This window comes from Cydia splendana, chromosome 21 (assembly GCF_910591565.1).
Source record: "Cydia splendana chromosome 21, ilCydSple1.2, whole genome shotgun sequence".
NCBI classification, from domain to species: Eukaryota; Metazoa; Arthropoda; class Insecta; order Lepidoptera; family Tortricidae; genus Cydia; species Cydia splendana.
This window is the reverse complement of record NC_085980.1, coordinates 8683132-8702478: the sequence shown is the minus strand read 5'-3', so window position 1 is coordinate 8702478 and position 19347 is coordinate 8683132. Positions and strand designations below refer to the sequence as shown.

The 19347-nt window shown below is 37.3% G+C and overlaps 1 protein-coding gene across 1 annotated transcript in view; it reads left to right on the top strand.

The window, feature by feature from the left end:
- LOC134801143 (dopamine receptor 1) overlaps positions 1–19109 on the top strand; it is a 178561-nt gene extending 159452 nt beyond the window's left edge. The window contains exons 4-8 of the mRNA XM_063773683.1: positions 3686–3866; positions 5373–5501; positions 10854–11099; positions 17833–18080; positions 18648–19109. Of these exons, the coding sequence (XP_063629753.1) occupies positions 3686–3866; positions 5373–5501; positions 10854–11099; positions 17833–18080; positions 18648–18955 (1112 nt within the window). The 3' untranslated portion in view covers positions 18956–19109. The remainder of the gene's footprint in view (positions 1–3685; positions 3867–5372; positions 5502–10853; positions 11100–17832; positions 18081–18647) is intronic.
- Positions 19110–19347: the final 238 nt, after the last annotated feature.

Below are 19347 nucleotides of genomic sequence, written 5' to 3'. Positions count from 1 at the left end.
CACAAATCACGCGAGGTTCGATAGGGGGAGGGGGGTCAAGAAAATATCACTATAGATCACGTTGGGGGAGGGGGGTATAGTTGAATTATCGAGAAGATGGAATTGCATTTGTAGTGGTTGTATGCTGATAGTACAAGAAAATAGAAAATTCAAATATAGAATGCCTGTAAACAAACAATACTACTACATATGCAATTCCACGCTCTCGATGATTCAACTATAAGGAAACCTCGCGTGTATTTTTCTACAGTGAAAGACAGTAAAAAAAAAAACCTTCCACATCAGTAGATACTTTTTCTCGGTTTCGTTAAACATAAATCTTCACTCTGCACGTCAAAATAGCGAGTCTATTTAACGAAAATAGAAAAATAAACAAGATTTTCTATATACAATGCTATTTATCTTAAAATTAGGTTGAATGAAATTTAAAAAAATACACGTGAGGTTGTGTGGGGGTAGGGGGGTAGCCAAAAACCTCACCAAATATCACCAAGGGGGAGGGGGGGTCAAAAAGTAGATGAAAACACCTCGCGTGATTTGTGCACAACCCCTAGGTATACCTAACCTAATTAAATTACTGTCGCTTTTTACCTACCCTCTGTCCACAGAAAACCGCCTAGGGGTTGGTCTGTGCCGCTGTCACTCGGAAAGTCGTTCGTAAAAGTTATAAATATATTATAAATTATAATTACATACTTCTAAAGTAGTACCAGACTTGAAATATTAAAGCAAAGCTTTTATTCGAGTAAAGTAGTACTTACTTGATATTTAAACGTAAGCTTAAATGGCATTTTCATCGAAGAAATAACATTAATAAGTGTTTAACTTCAAAAGCGGCCCGCGTCGACGGCATTTAGCACAATGATTCATTTTCCTTTTAGCCTCTTGCCATTAAAATTTATTTAACAGCGACTTAAGTCTAAAATGGATTTTATCGGATAAATGAAACATAAAAACGGCATGTTACTTGTAGTGATGAAAAAAATTAGCATCATTAACCTTTTCTATGCCGCTATCAAAAAATTGGTACCTACCTAATGAAATAGGTGATGAATTTGAAATTTATTGAACTTCAATGGGATAGTCATGGGTTTGGGACACAGTATGTCTAAGGTTAGATTAAGATAAAATAGATGTAGATCGATTTTATCTTAATCTAACCTTAGACAGATTAAGATAAAATAGATGTAGATTATGGGCCCAATTCGGATTTTGAAATAGACATCTATTAGATATCTTTTAGACATCACCAAGATACGATAACGATATGTTTAATATATAACCTGTCAAATATGACATTTGCGCGATTCTGGAGATACTCTTGAACGATTTCCTCAGGATATGACTTACAGATCCAATTCACATCTAATAGATATCTTACTCTATCTAACGTAAAAGTGACATTGGTTGCCCGAATTGTGCTGCAAAAGAGAACTAGTTGATATCTAAACTATAACGTATCTAGAATGGATCTAGTACGTGTCGTCTCTTGTGAATATTGACTCACATTTATAGACGGGTCTAACGCGAATTTTATTCAATTACCTTGATTTACCGTCGTGGTCGCGGCTGACTGATGTCCCAGCAAAATGTCAAAACAGAGATTTGACCAGTGAAACCTGTGTCGAAACGTCGGTAAATCAAGGTAATTGAATAAAATTCGCGTTAGACCCGTCTATAAATGTGAGTCTTGTGAATATCTTGAAGTGCGAATACGGCAGATTATTTCAAGTAGGCATATTACAATGCGCTTAAACGTCAAATAAAGCTACACCGGCTCCAACACTACACCTCTGCCACGAGAAGATTTAAATCCCCCCTCAATTGGAGGTATCCCAATATGGGACCGGCAACGAACTCGGCCGGACGGGCACATCTTTGCAAAACATTACAAGTACCTAAATAAGAAAAAATACAATTTAAATTACTATAGATATTTTTCTTTATATATAGGAACTTGATTTAAAAATATATGTGTGTATCAAATCATACAAATGTTAATTATTAATTATTATAAGTAATAATCTCACTAACTCGACTCTTTTGGAGATCAAGTTATAATAAAAAAAAATCTCATAAAAGGGCGGTGACAAATTTTACTTGTACCTTATTAAAATCGCTTCAAAGAAGAAGTAGGTACCTAGTACCTTAAATATTTCAATCTATTTAGTCTGTTTAAAAGCCTTACTAAGAAGGCAGCCGCCGTAACAATTGTTCCTAATCGAAATATATCCAGGAATTTCATGGTTTTCGAGCATTTCACAAAATAAATGACCCGAAGGTCTTTTCATTCGACAGTATTGCGGCGATACCACGGTCGCATTTTTATCGGTTGTCACCATGCCTGTCAAGTTCTAACAAGTATGTAAGTGCGAAAGTGACGGGCATAGTGACAGGCGATAAAAATGGAACCATGCTGCGCCCGTTGGACATAAGAAGACCATTTATCACTATCAACATATAAAAAAATCTGCCGATCCTCACTCAACGCAAAATGAAATGTATTTTAAAATGGGCTATTGTCGATATCGATACTTAATGCTTATTTAAAATTTGTTTTCAGGATATACTTTAATGAAATTTCTTGGTAAATTCTGACCCTTTATTTCCCCCACGGACCTCAGTCACTCCTAATCTCGCCAGAGCACAATGCCTTCGGTTGATTCGGGAGGAATATTCAACAATCCCGGACGAAATGAATTTTACCTTTTGCATCGCCCAAAATATAATTTTATGGGTGACAATGGGACGAAATTCAATTTATTTTCCTCGTAAAGGGTCAAAAAAACTAGGTCTGCATTCTAAACCGAATTTGAATTTAATAAATGGCTGGGATTTAATCACAAACTCAGTTTTCGAATTACTGCAGCAGCTGTAATGAATGTTATTTATTTAAGGAATTTATTTGAAGCATTTTAATAGATCAAATTCAATATAATTAGTTGTATCTACTTGGATTTCACGGGCCTATAAATCCCGGTCTTTTGATAGACTTGCGTGGGGATATAGATCCAACACGTAGAGGACCCTTGGAGAGCTTTATTTAATGTCTTGTAGAACACCTGCTGGAACCCGTTCACAGGCGCAACAATAGACACCCGGTCTCAGCAGACATTGGGACTATTGTAGAAAAAGTGAACAGTATACCGGTCTATAGATTGAAGTTTGGGTGGACAATGAGACTGGGAATATTGTAGAGAGGTCGGACACCTGCCATAACAATGTTTTACACGTTATGGAGGCAGGCGGTGACTTGCCGCTGAGTAGATGGGCCCCTGAAACTGCCGTCATTATTATTATTTTATATTCAATGATACCATTGAACATAATTCTGTGGAAATAATGCCGATTATGTATCGCTACCTACTCTTTTATTATGCTTACTTCTCAAAATGTTTTGTACAGTCACCACACGGGATTGTTATACCATTTAGGGTTCTTGCTAAATTGGAAATTCTATAGCGTAAACAACCAACAACCAACGGCGCAACAATCACGGAGTGTGATGGTACATACCAGATATTTTAGCATAGAGATATCCGTTCATGGTCAAAAGATTCATTCTCTAACAAAATATTAAATCTTTTTACCTAATTATTTACTTGATAACTTCTTATCATGTACCTGCCATACGTGTTACAAATGAAAATTTTAGAAATTATTAATGTACTTAATTTGTCCCCAGGCATATTCCTCTCCCTGCTCATATTCCTGAGCGTGGCAGGCAACATCCTAGTATGCATCGCCATCTACACAGACCGGGGGTTGAGGCGTATCGGCAACCTGTTTCTAGCTTCACTAGCTATCGCAGATATGTTGGTTGCCGCTGCCGTTATGACGTTCGCTGGAGTTAACGATTTGTTGGGGTAAGTTACAGTTATTAGTGAGCTTAATCCTGTTCTTAGTTTCGGCAATTGCAGCCATGCTAGTTACCGTCGCTGGCAGTAGCAATTTACTGACGTATTTAATGGCGTTTCTAAACCCCAGCAACGAAACTTGAATTGATTTCTTTTATTTTGCTTCAAATTAAAAATGTAAATGTGTATTTAGGTGGGTCCTCTCAGTAGGTACTCGTATTACAGAACTGACGAACGCACTGTAAAATACGTCTGTTTGCGAGAGCCTCCCTCTGTTGTTTACTAGCGTGCATTGTATTTACCTACACCTGCTACGATGTGTAGTGATTTAGGAATGGGATACTTAAGTGGCACATTTGCCAAATATGGGCGCACCTTTTTTGAAAGCCATCCAAAATAAATGTGATAAATCTGCAGTGGCGTAGCTAGGCGTGGGCGAAGTGGGCCGTCGCCTACAGCCTCGCGCCCCAAGAGGGGCCTCGCGCGAGGCCCCTTCGGGCACAGTAACAGAAAAGGGCCTCGCAGATCGCGTCTTCACCCACGGCTAGATTAGTTCACGCTACGCCACTGATTATTTGAACGTAAAGTGCATCTACACCGCAGTCAACTTTTTTTGTGGCGTAACTACGGAGCAACATTGTGGAACTGTAACTATCTAGGTAAGTTACCTAATGTTACTGTGTCGCACAGTGTTGCTCCACAAAAGTTAACTACGGTCAGGCGTGGCTCACTCCGCGATTTCGTCGCTTTGCTACAGGTAGCTAAAAGTACATCCGTTCGGCCCCTATTTTGGGGTTTGCCATAAGCCGTGCGTGGCGCTGTCGCCACCTAGCGGCCATATCTGTGCTGATCGTAACAGACGCGTTGTTAGAGAGTGAGTCTTCTATACCTAGTACTATTATTTATTCTGTGCTACGGTGTGGATGCACTTGTACATTCATAATAAGGAATTCAATTTTTGACGACCGGTCTGGCCTAGTGGGTAGTGACCCTGCCTGTGAAGCCGATGGTCCTGGGTTCGAATCCCAGTAAGGGCATTTATTTGTGTGATGACACAGATATTTGTTCCTGAGTCATGGTTGTTTTCTTTGTATTTAAGTATTTATATATTATATATATCGTTGTCTGAGTACCCTCAACACAAGCCTTCTTGAGCTTACTGGGGGACTTGGTCAATCTGTGTAAGAATGTCCTATAATATTTATTTATTTATTATTATTTATAAGTATGTATTTATCTATATAAGTATGTTAATATCGTCGCCTAGTATCTTAGAGGATATAAGCATAGTATGCATAGTACAAGCTATGCTTAGTTTGGAGCTAGGTCGATCCGTGTAAAGCCGACCACCGACTAACAGCCCGCCGGACGATATCGGCCTGTCAGTTAGAACAAAAATTTGACAGTTCCGAACAACTGACCGGCCGATATCGTCCGTCTGACTGTTAGTCAGTGGTCGGCTTTAGATGTCCCCAATAATTATTTATTTTATTATTTTTTATTTAATTTGAACAGTTACTGGGTATTCGGCGAGCAGTTCTGCGATACCTGGGTCGCGTGTGACGTCATGTGTTCCACCGCCTCCATCCTCAACCTGTGCGCCATTTCTCTGGACCGATACATCCACATCAAGGACCCTCTAAGGTACCTAAGAAGCCATCTGAGGATGCACCATGCACCATCATTCGGGACTGAAATATCCACATCAAAATTCCTCTGAATGATTACTTTTACAATTGATTTCCTTAGGTATTTATTTTGTACAGGATTTCCATGATTGCCAAAACCACCTGACCGACTGACATTAAAACGTGGGTTTGTATTACAAAACGCTATCAAAAAGATGTAGGAAAATATAATACCTATTCTTTTTTTTTTGCTTGCGTTCATTCTGGCTTTGATTATGAATAGGAATCAAGTTGCGATTCAAATTAAATAATTTTATTAAAAAAATATAAGAATCCTATTTTCGTATTCCATTTAGAAATATTCAATCTTCCGCTATTAATACTCCGCTGTTTGCACCTAATTGAAAAAATCCAATACAAAAGCCTATTTCTCTTAAGAAACTTCAAATTTACAAATATCGGGAAAATGTAAAAAGCTCTGATTGAATTAAGTTCAGGGGCTTTCATAAAGTTTATAAAGAGGCTTTAAGGGAAAGCTGGCAGGGAATTCACTTTCCCTGCTCAATTGGGAAACCTGTCAGGCATGAGGTTTTTGGAAACATAACACGAAACCATTAGGAAAAAATATCAACTTACATGACAAATTGGCTTTAGAAGCATTTTGGCTCACTCTTGTTAGCAAGAAACTAAAAGTAGTTTGTGTTTGTACTTGATATAATGGTAGTAAAATACTACAATACTCATTTGTTTTACAAGGGGGCAAAGTTGTTGTTTAACCGCTCGTGCTAATATTGATACCCGAGCAAGCGAAAGATTCCAAAATTGAACCACGAGCGTAGCGAGTGGTTCGAAAAATGGAATCTTGAGCGTTGCGAGGGTTTCAAAGCACGAGGGTTAAACAAAATTTGCCCCCGAGTGAAACACAAAATTTTTCACCACACCAACCCGAAGCAAATATTAAATGTAAAATATCAAACAAAATCAAACCAAAACAAATTCAAATGAATGTTATTAAAATATATTTATCATCCAAAATCATCATTAAAAGTCAATTCTACCAGCAAACATAACAAAACAACTCAAAATTTGCATTTGATTATTTTATTATTGATGATTATTGATTATTGATTTACCTCACATGTGAATTACTGATAGCAAAGTGCAACTTTGCTATCCGTTTTTGAAGTGCCAAGTAAGCCTCTCCGAGCTGGTGTGATGAAAAAATAATTACAGTAGGTACAGTAAATTGGTCGTTTGGGTTGTTTTTATTTACATTAAAATTACAAAGTTAGTTAGATGTTCTTTGATACTGTGTCATCCATGATGATACAATATCATATCTTACATTTTCTTCATACCAGAGTCATTTTATTAAGTTGCGATAAATTAAAACTCAATTCAAAATTCTTAAGCAACCTGACATTATTACTAATTAAGTAACATTAATAAACTTTTGTTATAAGGATATCATTATCATTATTATCAATCATCCATGCTGACGTAAATGGATCTAAAACATTCCCATTCAATCTTCAATATTCGGCAAAATGAAAGGAAAATATTAACTAAAAATACAAATTCTGCTTTAAATTTCAACCTGTCAACCTACAAAGATGGTTGTAGATTGATGATTTAAGCATTAAAGTTACATTTGGATTGAGACTACCAGCTACTGTAGCGTTGCTGTGCTAGAGTTAGACCAAGAAAAGTCTGCAGCGATTTTGATAGCCCACGCAGTGCAAGTTTTATTTTAAACATCAAACTTCTATGAAAGTATGACGTATAAATAACACTGCGTGGGCTATCAAAATCGCTGCAGACTTTTTTTGGTCTAACTCTACATTCCTGCAGTAAACGTCAATTTGTCATTATGATTGATTTTCACATTCAGTTGGCAGCAATTCTGCATAACAATGTTGCAGAATGCATTGCTGCAGGTAAAAATATAAGTTATATTTTTGCCGAAATCGCCAGATATGTCAGGCGAAGATTCGCGAAATCGCACTACTTCGCCTGACGTAGCTACGGACCATGTAAAATGAATGGTAGTGCTGCTGTCGTTGGCAATGGACTGTCACCTTAATGGTAACATTCCATTTCTGACCGCAGCTGCACTACTGGTACTGAACGCGTCGCTGTTACTGTCAATTTCCATAGTAAAATTGACAGTAGTGCAGCTGCGGTTAGAAACGGACTGTCACCTTAAGTCGCACGGTGTCGCCAGATATGTCAAGCGAAATCGCTCGACTACATTTGATATGTCGCCGACATGTGTCGCGGTACATTTGTCCCCTAGTGTATCCCTTTAGTTAATTGACATTTCTTTGTCAGCAGCAACGCTGGTATAGTCCCAATCCGAATGTAACCTAGACATGCCTTGTTTACAAGTTCGCGACAAGTAGCTTGATTGATCAAAGGCTTATGACTCCAACGATCAAAGGCATTTGTTTTGTAATGTGCAATTATAGCAACCAAAACATCAATGATTGTTATGATTAGGTTATATTGAGGCTAATTTTGTTTTGACAATTTGATATGGTGATGAAAACCATATACAGTATCAAAATAAAATGAACTGATGATGAAAAACCTTATCAAATTATTGAAACAGAATCGGTCTTATTGATAATAATGTGGAAGCAATTATTTTAACAAAATGAGTCTCTAATTAATTTACAAGTTCGACATTTGATCGGCATGGTGACTGGTTAGTGGATTGAATAATTATATTACAACGACATTTAATTCATTTTGAGATGTATTGTCATGTTTCGGGAAACATGAAATTATTAATGCTTAAATATTGTTTTAATAACAAAACTTCCGTGAGACACAGACATATTAAATATAATAAGAACGACTTAAAATACGTGAGTGACCCGTTCTTAATATGCTTAAATATTGATTTAATTTATAAATACATGGTGGTAACTATATTTTGTTATATTTATGGAGCTGATACGTAAATAACAGACGATTAAATGTGCCTTAAAGTATTAAATTTAAATATTATACTAAATGTTATACTGAAAAAGGATAAGAATTTGGGAAGAATAATAAATGATGACAGCTTTCTTAAGTGGAAGTCATAATATTAGGGAAGTTCACGGGTAAAGTGAAGATTACAAATTGAATTTCAAGTTTTAAGATGATGACCAGAATGTTGTTATAAAAGTAGGTAATTGTCACACTCTTTTACAACGTTTTGGGGTTCTTGTTAATTGCTCTTCGCTTAAATTTTGCAATGAAATTTAAATTAACTCAATTCCCACGGAAGCTCTGTTGGCAATGATAATCCATACTCGAATCGTGCTGTAAAGCTTCAATTTCTTTTTATTAGGCCGGCGAATTGCAATAGCTAGTTTGTTAGTGCACGACACCTTGCACTTTGTGACTATGCGCTGAAACTTGGCACAGTTGATTCTTAGCTGGTCATGAGCAGATACAGACCGGGAGACCTCGAGAGCCACGTCTCATTTAGTGGGGGGGAGGGGGGGAAGTTCGACGCCGCCGCGCTTCACTTGGAGCAACATTTCTCTAAAACTGTACCTATTAGGGCATGTGATATATCATTTTCGGATAAATTAAGGATGAGGAATTTTTTTTTGGAACCAAAACAATGCACTTTCTAACAAAAAAAAATACATAAAGTAGAAAAGACATAAAAACGTATCTTGGATTTTTTCATAATTACCAATTTTTTTAAAAAGTGTAGTAGGAATCTGAAAACAAAAAATATATTTGTAAAGCTACACTTATTACGTTTAAGAAAATATATAGTTTATTATACAAAACTGTTGTTACATGGGAGATAAAAAATAATATTAAGCGTGGGCCAGAGTGATCTCAATACAAAATATTATTAATGTGGGAAAGTTACTTATAATTTGTTCTACAATCGTTTATTTTTTTAGTTTTTCGAAAATAACTCGTAAACGGTAGCCCACAGCAAAAAAATATCTTTTACGTAAATAATCTGTTTCAGATTTCTTATAAAATAAGTACTACTGTTTTTCGCTACCATCAATATTAAAAAAAATATTGAAGGGAGAAAATAAATACTTAGGTCCCCTTTTTTAGTCATTCGTAAATAACTCGTAAAGGATGGCCAATAGCAAAATATATTTTAACACATGAATAATTAGCATAAAATTTTCTACAAAAAAGGTTATTCAAACTTTTTCGCTAGGAACAATATTTAAAAAGGGGACCTTAGAATTTATTTTCTCTCTTTAATATCGTTTTTAATATTGATCTTAGCGAAAAAGTTTGAATGACCTTTTTTGTAGGAAATTTTATGTAAATTATTCATGTACTAAAAAATTTTTTGCTATTGGCCATCGTTTACGAGTTATTTACGAATGACTAAAAAAGGGGACCTAAGTATTTATTTTCTCCCTTCAATATTTTTTTTAATATTGATGGTAGCGAAAAACAGTAGTACTTATTTTATAAGAAATCTGAAACAGATTATTTACGTAAAAGATATTTTTTTGCTGTGGGGTACCGTTTACGAGTTATTTATGAAAAACAAGAAAAATAAACGATTGTAGAACAAATTATAAGTAACTTTCCCACATTCATAATATTTTGTATTGAGATCACTCTGACCCACGCTTAATATTATTTTTTATCTCCCATTTATCAAAAGTTTTGTATATTAAACTATATATTTTCTTAAACGTAATAAGTGTAGCTTTACGATTGTATTTTTTTTTTTCCGATTCCTGCTACACTTTTTAAAAAAATTGGTAATTATGAAAAAATCAAAAATACGTTTTTTAGTCTTTTCTACTTTATGCTTTTTTTTTGTTAGAAAGTGCATTGTTTTTGTTCTAAAACTAGATTCCTCATCCTTAATTTATCCTAAAATGATATATTACATGCCCTAATAGGTATAGTTTTGGAGAAATGTTGCTCCAAGTGAAGCGCGGCAGCGTCGAACTTTCCCCCTCCCCCCCCCCCCCACTAAATGAGAGGTGGCTCTCGATGGCTCCCGGTCTGTATCTGCTCAAGACCAGCTACGAATCAACTGTGCCAAGTTTCAGCGCATAGTCTCAAAGTGCAAGGTCCCCATACAACGGTGTGCAGTAACAAACCAGCTACAAACCCTAAAAGGACCCTTGATAAAAAAAACTTACGTGGAAGTTACTTAAGGTAGATTATTTTATAGTATGATATGAAGTGTATTAAAATAATAATAATTCAGCCTATATACGTCCCACTGCTGGGCACAGGCCTCATCTCATGCGTGAGAGGCCTTCGGCTATAGACTCCACGCTAGACCAATATGGATTGGGGACTTCACATACACCTTTGAATTTCTTCGCAGATGTGTTATCAAGTGTATTAACATTTTTTTTGTCAGATACGGCCGTTGGGTGACCCGTCGCGTGGCCGTAGCGACCATAGCCACAATCTGGCTGCTAGCGGGCCTCGTCAGCTTCCTGCCGATCTCGCTCGGCCTCCACCGGCCTCACGAGGAGGCCACGGCCACGCAGAGGCCGCCACGGTACCCGACATGCGCACTGGTGCTCACGCCGACGTATGCTGTGGTCTCGAGCTGTATCTCCTTCATACTGCCCTGTATTGTCATGATCAGTATATACTGCAGGTGAGTTGGCAAATATTTATCACTATACCTTATAAAACAAACTCCCCCGCCGCGTCTGTCTGTTTGTGTATTAGTATGTTCGCCATAAACTCAAAAACTACTGAACGGATTTTCATCCGGTTTTTACTTATCAATTGATTGATTCTTGAGCAAGGTTTAGGTGTATAATTTGTTAACCTGTGCGAAGCCTGCGTGTACCTACGAGTATTGTGTTGAGGTGTCACGTACGAAACAACAGAAACTGGAATTGCCTCGAATGTCCTCTGTTATTATGAGTTTCAAAAACTTGAAAACAAGATGAATATGTAGGTGTTACTTATCACATAAAAGATGTAAATAATATTTGTTATAAACTTTGAATACGTACGTAAATAATAAACATATTTTTGCACAAAACAAGTAGGTACATAGCAGAGATACAGTGAACAAATACAAATACGATTTGTTTATAGATAGCAGGGACCAGTCAATATTTATAATGCTCAGAATTTATTCTTTAACCATACGGGTACGGTACAATAGACGTTCAGAATATTTGTATGTCTGTGTGGGATCATATTCGAACAATCCTTATAAGATATCACAGTAATACGACCCCGATCTGTCAGTGTGTGACATTTCTTCAACCAAAAACGTCACTTTTGACACTAACAGGTCGGTATCGTATCGCTGTGACATCTTATAAAAGCACTAGCTGTGCCCGCGGCTCCGCCCGCGTGGAATTCGGTCTGTGTCAGTAAGCGGCTAATTTCTAATCCTAATTTCTCTCCCTCTCCCCTGGAGGCGGAACTTGAAGTAAAGTTGACAGATGGATATGCTAGAGGACTGCAGTCCAGATAAAATATTGTACAATTAGGTACCACTAAATAAAACTACACTCCAAAATCAATAGTTTTTTTCGCCCTTATTCAAATTTTACACGTGATTTAAACGACAGAGTAGTAGATGTATATCGGACGATACAGTAGGGTGTTTACCCAACGCGCGAGCGAAAGCGAAGCGGCCTGCCTGGCTAGAGCGCCACTCACCGTGGTCTTCTTCAGACTCCCGAGGAAGACCACGTGCCCCTTGTAACCTCAATGCGTTGCGAGACTTTCGCGAATGATTGGATTTTTTTCTGGAAGGCATGGTAATGCGTATTAAATGCGAGTCCCAAATCGTTTGACCCCGCAAACGACCAGTGCCGGATTAAGATGTTTTGATGCCCTAAGCATTTCTAGACCATGGTGCCCACTCTCCCTAGGGTCATCGAGATTACATTGAATTTTTTTGGTAAGTTGAGTGACGTTCATTGCCGCATTACAGCTGAGAATGGAATTTTTTTATATCGAAAAAAAATTTTAATATAAAAAACGCAATTTGATAGACAGTTGTTCATTTTTACTTTTAGTACCAACCAGGATTTCATACAGAGAAGGGATGGGACAGTTTTCTATCAGCCTAGCTTCGCATAGGGCTCGACATTTAAGGGTCTCAGCGAGGTTGTTTTCATACAGAAAAGATGCAAGAAAGCAGAGCTTGAAATTGACCAAGTGAATTGAATTGGCGAAGTGTGAGCAAGGCAGAAGGCCCAGCTGCGAAAGAAGAAAGCTTGGATTTGGATCCAAGCCCAAGTGTTATTAAGGCAGAAGACCTCGCATAAGACCTTATGCCGAACTGCAAAAGAGTGGCTTGAAATCGAATCTATGCATGTAATCACGACTCTTCTACTGCTCGCTCTTTGGCTTCACTCGAAATCGCTACTTGATAGGATGCTTTTAGTTTTCGGCTTTCACGGGGCCCCTTATAACACTTTGACAGTTAGGTCTCAGGATCGCGGCTAAGGATCCCTACGACCCTTCGTTATTAGATGGGTACTTGTAGTTACACGTATAAAAGTTTCATGTAGGTACCTACTCCACGACGACTGCAATGCTGATGCAGCCCTGCGCTTTTTTTGCCTACGCTTTTGGTGCCACCTAGACGTGGTGCCCTAAGCAAGTGCTTATTTTGCCTAAAAGGGTTAATCCGGCACTGCAAATGACAGAGGTCAATGTTTTTTTTTCAAAGTACCCACCTTCGTGGCCATTATTAAGTGCTTAAAGGAGGCGATACCTCCGTATGAATATGGATTTGATATGGGTGCGATATAATTACGATTAGGTATAATTCATGATGGAGAAAATTAATAATTTTAAATAATTATAAAATTATACGCGTGTTGATTGTTTATTTTACCACTACGTAACTATGTAAACTCATTTTTAGTTTTCTTGATTACTTAATGTTTGCTCAGTTCCCCAATAGATGGCACTGTGCAATGAGGGGCAATTTATTGACTGTCGTTTAATTTTATTGTATTATTAATTTATTAAATCAACATAATTATTCAATTATTTTTGATGATATCCGTACCCACACTACCCACTCTTCTAAACTTAGAGTTAATTTGGCAAAATCTTTCTTCGGTGGCTTATTCATGTCACAACGTATTAAATTCAGCGCCATCTGTTAGTTTACCAGGGTACTCAATAGTGGTAGCACATATTTGAAAAAAGTTTGCCCCTCCTTCCTAAGTAGCGCCATAAGATTCAGAGGCAAACTTAAGGCAATCGAGTGTTGTGGCTACCCCCCCTTTTAGGGGTTGAATTTTTATAGCCTATAACCTGGCCGGGGATTTTCTTGACAGATTAGTAAAGTTTTCATCAAAATCCGTTCAGCCGTTTTCACGTGATGCGCGTTCAAATAAACAGACAAACAGATAAACAGACAAACAGACAAAAATTCTAAAAACTTTTGGAACGTGTTCTGTTATTGATTCTAAGTATCCCCAGCCAACTTTTTTTCAATTATCTTCCATGTACAGACTTTCGACCGTCTTCAGCTTTATTATATGTATAGAAGATTGTTCGAATACGGCTGTATGTCGGTAAATTTACGTTATCTACATAATAGTAGGTAGATAAAGTTAACAGTTCTAACCAAAAACAACGAGTAACATTTGATTATAACAATACTACGAGTACGATTCTCAAGTTTGTTTGAAATCAGACGTCTTTACCAAAAATGTTTACGCTGAACGCTAAAGACACTTCGTTGGAGACACAGACTACCTAATTAGATAGAGCATATAATAAATAAGCTGATCTTGCTAATATTATTAGATAGGACATTTTTATAGGATATTTATTATTTTTAAAATACATCAAAAGACTTAAGCCGCCGCCATAAAATCGATGTTACGCTTTGATTTAAAAGTTTTACTAGCAACACTTCTCCTATTAATGTATTACAATTTTAATGAACGAAAATTAATGACAGACATAAATTACATGTAATTTTAATCTTTACTCCAAGTTTCGAGTTATTTTACGATGTCGTTTTCAGTAAGCAGCAACTTCGATATGGGGGCGGCTATGATATTTATTTTTGTTTATTTATTTTATTTAGTTATTTATTACACAAGAAGTTACTTTTTTGTTAAGGACAGATGTACCTGTTAATTTCCCGGGATAACGATGGGCTGTCAATGAGTGTCAAATTTATTCGACGCCATTGTAGTACCTACTTACATACTTACTATGTGAGTACTTGGATTTGGTGGCTTCGAGTCTTCGTATACTGCCCTCCTAAGTTAAAAGGACGTAATTTCAATGAAAATTTAATGCAAATACCGCTTTTTAGCTTAGGAGGGCAGTATATGCTAAGCTAATTATACGGTTTCATCACGTATTTTTATTTTAATCACTCGCGCGCATGTTTCGAAGAGCCCTGTACCCGTACCATGAGTCGCTGACAGTGTCAAAACTGACATATTATACTATACGCTGTCGTCTACGTACATAATTTACTTTCTATACATCTCGCTCTACGTACGTAGTACGAGCAAGATGCATATAAAGTAAGCGTTTTCGATAGTGTTTATGTCAGTGCCAAACTGGTGGTAGCCACATAGGCTTTCATTTTCAAGCACTAACAGTACATGAGTAGCGGTCACGATAACCGCGCGCCGCGTATATGCTTTATAGTGCCGAATCTATGAAGGGTAGTCTATGGTTACACAGAAATACGTGTTTAAAGAGAAGTGTGTTTTGAGACAACATTTGAGAACATTTCAAAAGTTTCACTTGATATCTTTCGCTTATTGAATCAAAGATAATATTGTATTAAAAAGTTCTTGTTTTCCTTTGTCTACAACTTAAACGTTTACTTATATATAAACCCGTTAAGTTATAATGATGTATATATCTATACAGATACAGTCAGATCATGCACAGCCTAAACCCTGAAATACACACATACATTTATATTCTTTAAAATAAATGTTTTAGAGCTCTACGTAAAGCACAGTTTAATACAAATGGCAAAAAAATATGTAAACAAATATATGGGTATGACAGATTTTGTTTGCATTTGACATAATATGGGCCCGGTTCGGATTTTGAAATAGACATCTTTTAGATATCTTTTAGACATCACCAAGATACGATAACGATATGCTTAAGATCTAACCTGTCAAATTTGACATTTGCGCGATTCTGGAGATACACTTGAACGATTTCCACAGGATATGACTTAGAGATCCAATTCACATCTAATAGATATCTTACTCTATCTAACGTAAAAGTGACATTGGTTGCCCGAATTGCGCTGCAAAAGAGAACTAGTTGATATCTAATCAAATGCAAATTTTAAGTTGTTTTCTTATGTTTGCTGGTAGATAAGATTAATTTTACTTTGTAACTCTGTTCTCGTGTAAGTGACTTGTATGTCTTTTATGAGAATAAATATATTTAAGCCTAGAATTGACTTTTAAATGATGATTTGGGATGATAAATATTTAATAACATTCATTTGAATTTGATTTTGTTTGATGATATTTGCTTCGGGTTGGTGTGGTGAAAAATTTTGTGTTTCACTCGGGGGCAAATTTTGTTTAACCGTCGTCCTTTGAAACCCTCGCAACGCTCAAGATTCCATTTTTCGAACCACTCGCTACGCTCGTGGTTCAATTTTGGAATCTTTCGCTTGCTCGGGTATCAATATTAGCACGAGCGGTTAAACAACAACTTTGCCCCCTTGTAAAACAAATAACTATTACTTTTTTCTCTGTCTGTTACCTTTTCACGCTTCTGCCTCTGTACCGACTAAGATGAAATTTGTTATTATAGAGATAATTTGGGGCATAGGATCGTTTTTATTATCATCATTATCAGACGAAGTCGCGGATAGAAGCTAGTTAGCATATACTTTAAATAGAAATTATTAATACGCGTAAATAAAAGATTTTAATACAAAAACTGTTGAGAAGACCATGGTTGTCCTCAAAAAGTGCGAGATTACGAAGTTTGGTTACCTACATTATTTGGAATTTCTATTGAACTCCACATTATGTATGGAAGATTTTTTTGAAAATCCACTCCAAAGAGGTGAAAGCAGCTATGGTTGAAAGTTTTTAAATACTTACACGGACAATATAATACTTAAATAAAGATATAAACGGGTTAACAAGATAATTACAAAATGAACAATAATTTGTCACTGTCACGTGTTTTCGTATAAAAAGTGATGGTTACAAAACTAAAGACACTCAGTCTCCGATTGATGTCCCACTTTTTCTAGCTAAGTTATAAAACTGTATTGATAAAACCATAAAACAATCGAAAATCTGTCACTGTCACGTCTCCCTGCCTAGGATAAATGTTTAGAAAATGGGTGTAATATTTCATGAAAACTGATTTAGGTGCGCGTCGTCGTTGGCCAAGTGATACCTATCTGGTTTTTTGTCATGTCATACAACCACAGACTACATAGTCACCGCATTATGAAGCGTTTACAAAGAGCACGAGGTCACCACACATATGTACACTTTTACTTGTAAAATGCTACGAATCCAACAGCACAACAGTGTTGTATTCTACGCTATTTTATACTATAATAACCCAAGAGCACCCCTAAAGCTTCATAATCATAAATATTTTTAAAATACTCGAGTAATGGCCCTAATTGTGGGCGCAGCTGAAATAAGCGGTCGCTCTGCCATACTAAATTTACGGGAGAGCATATGTGTGGTGACCTCAATTGACTTAATGAGCTCCGTCTAGTAGTTGAGGTGGTCTGTGCATACAAAAGACAGGTTGCTCATGATTCATGAAATCTATCTTGACAGTAGGTAAGTGAATGAAGGATTGTTGTACGAGTATTTCGGTCAAACAGATCACTGTGTTATGTCTTTCCTGTAGACATACACAAGAGTTAAGGGCTATAAAGGTTAATTTTCTTATTCAACCCTTATCCACGTGAAAAGGTCCTCCTTTTATTGGATAAGGGTGAAATAAGAAAATTAACCTTTATAGCCCTTAACTCTTGTGTATGTCTACAGGAAAGACATAACACAGTGATCTGTTTGACCCATTACCCGGGTCATAAACGTTGGGAAAAATTGCCGTTTTTTCCTCTGGACAATACGAAAGTAATTGGTTACATTTTACTGAGGCTTTAATCGAACAGATTTTAAGAAATGGAAGGTTAGAAAAAATAGTAGCACAGCTAGTAAGAAGAACTCCTTAAAAAGCACAATTTATAAAATATTTAATAAAACGGCCGAATCCCTTATATTTTTATTTACAACCGGCCAGTGCGCGCGGTGGCTGTACACCTATACAATAAAATAATTAAATTTGGTCCCTGGTTGATTCATCTAAGGACCAAATCAAGTAAAACCCGACTCCTGAATCCATATCCTTTTCAACAGGCTCTACTGCTACGCCCAGAAGCATGTGAAATCAATCCGCGCCGTCACCCGGACCGTCCAGCTGCCGGACAACCGGACCAAATCCGTCCGGACACGTGTCCACACGCACGTGCAGTCGTCCCCGTACCACGTGTCCGACCACAAGGCGGCGATCACGGTCGGCATCATAATGGGTGTGTTCCTGCTGTGCTGGGTGCCTTTCTTCTGCGTTAATATCGTCGCGGCGTTCTGCAAGACGTGTATCCCTGGTAAGTCTAATTTCATTATTAACTTGATTTTAAACAGTTTCCAAAGTTTTTGTGTAAGTATGACCTATTTGTCTAAGAGGAAACTTTCTTTATGACTCTACAAACGCGACAAGAGACGGTCTAGGTTAACTCTGCAGCGACAAAAGTGTGTCGTGCCACTATAAACGTCATAGCTAAAAATAAACAAATAAAATAAATATCAGGGGACATCTTATACAGATCAACCTACTATGGCTACTAGGCGACGTTATACATACCTACTTATATAGATAAATGCATACATACATACTTACATAGAAAACACCCATGACTCAGAAAGAAAAGAATTTTATCCAAAAAATTTAAATCGTTTTTAACACCGGACCGTCCAAACAGACAACCGGAGCGTTAGAATATTTATTGGCATTAACAATATTAGTTCTGGAATGTTCTCAGAAAAAAAAATGGTTTTTATCTCTGTTTCTGCTTTACAATATCACGAACATAATGTATGTTTGTCCGTTAAACAGCCTCAAGTTGTTTTAATTACTTCACAATCATTGCCTAACCTGACAAACATTGTTCCAGACTTAGCATTCAAAATCCTGACATGGCTCGGATATTCAAACTCAGCGTTTAATCCGATCATCTATTCAATATTCAACACGGAGTTTCGCGAGGCGTTCAAGAAAATCCTAACGTCGAGGTACCCGTTGTGCTGCGGGTACCAAAGCGTCAGAGCCAACACACCTACCAGAAACGAGAATTTCGTCACGGATTATGGGACGAAGACGTTGGTGGTGAGGAGAAGTGGATCGCTAGGGTTGTCAGGAGTGGACCCGACTCCGAGGTCCTCAGCGGACTCGGTCCGGCCTCTCAGGGACCACCACATCTGACAAGAAGACGGGGGTAGCAACAACCAGCTACTCGACGGGAGCGATGTGGTGTAGGGTTGCTCAACTTCCGAAAGTCCATGTCGTGGAACGAATTGTTTAGTCTCCAAGAGCTTCAGCTTTAAATTTCAGTATTAAACTATAGTGTATAAATTCTTTTTTAGTTTTCAGATACTAAAATGTACCTATTTATAATTATTGATTTATGTCTAAGTAACAAAAACAGGATAATTAGCCTATCCTATTGAGGGCGGAGGCCAATCGGACGTCTCAGGTATCGCTGGGGCGATGCTGTTGAAGCGGACTTGTGCGATCTCCAAGCCGATAACTGGCGGGAGATGGCACAGGATCAAGACGACTGGTGTGTACTCGTGTCGGAGGCCAAGACTCACTTT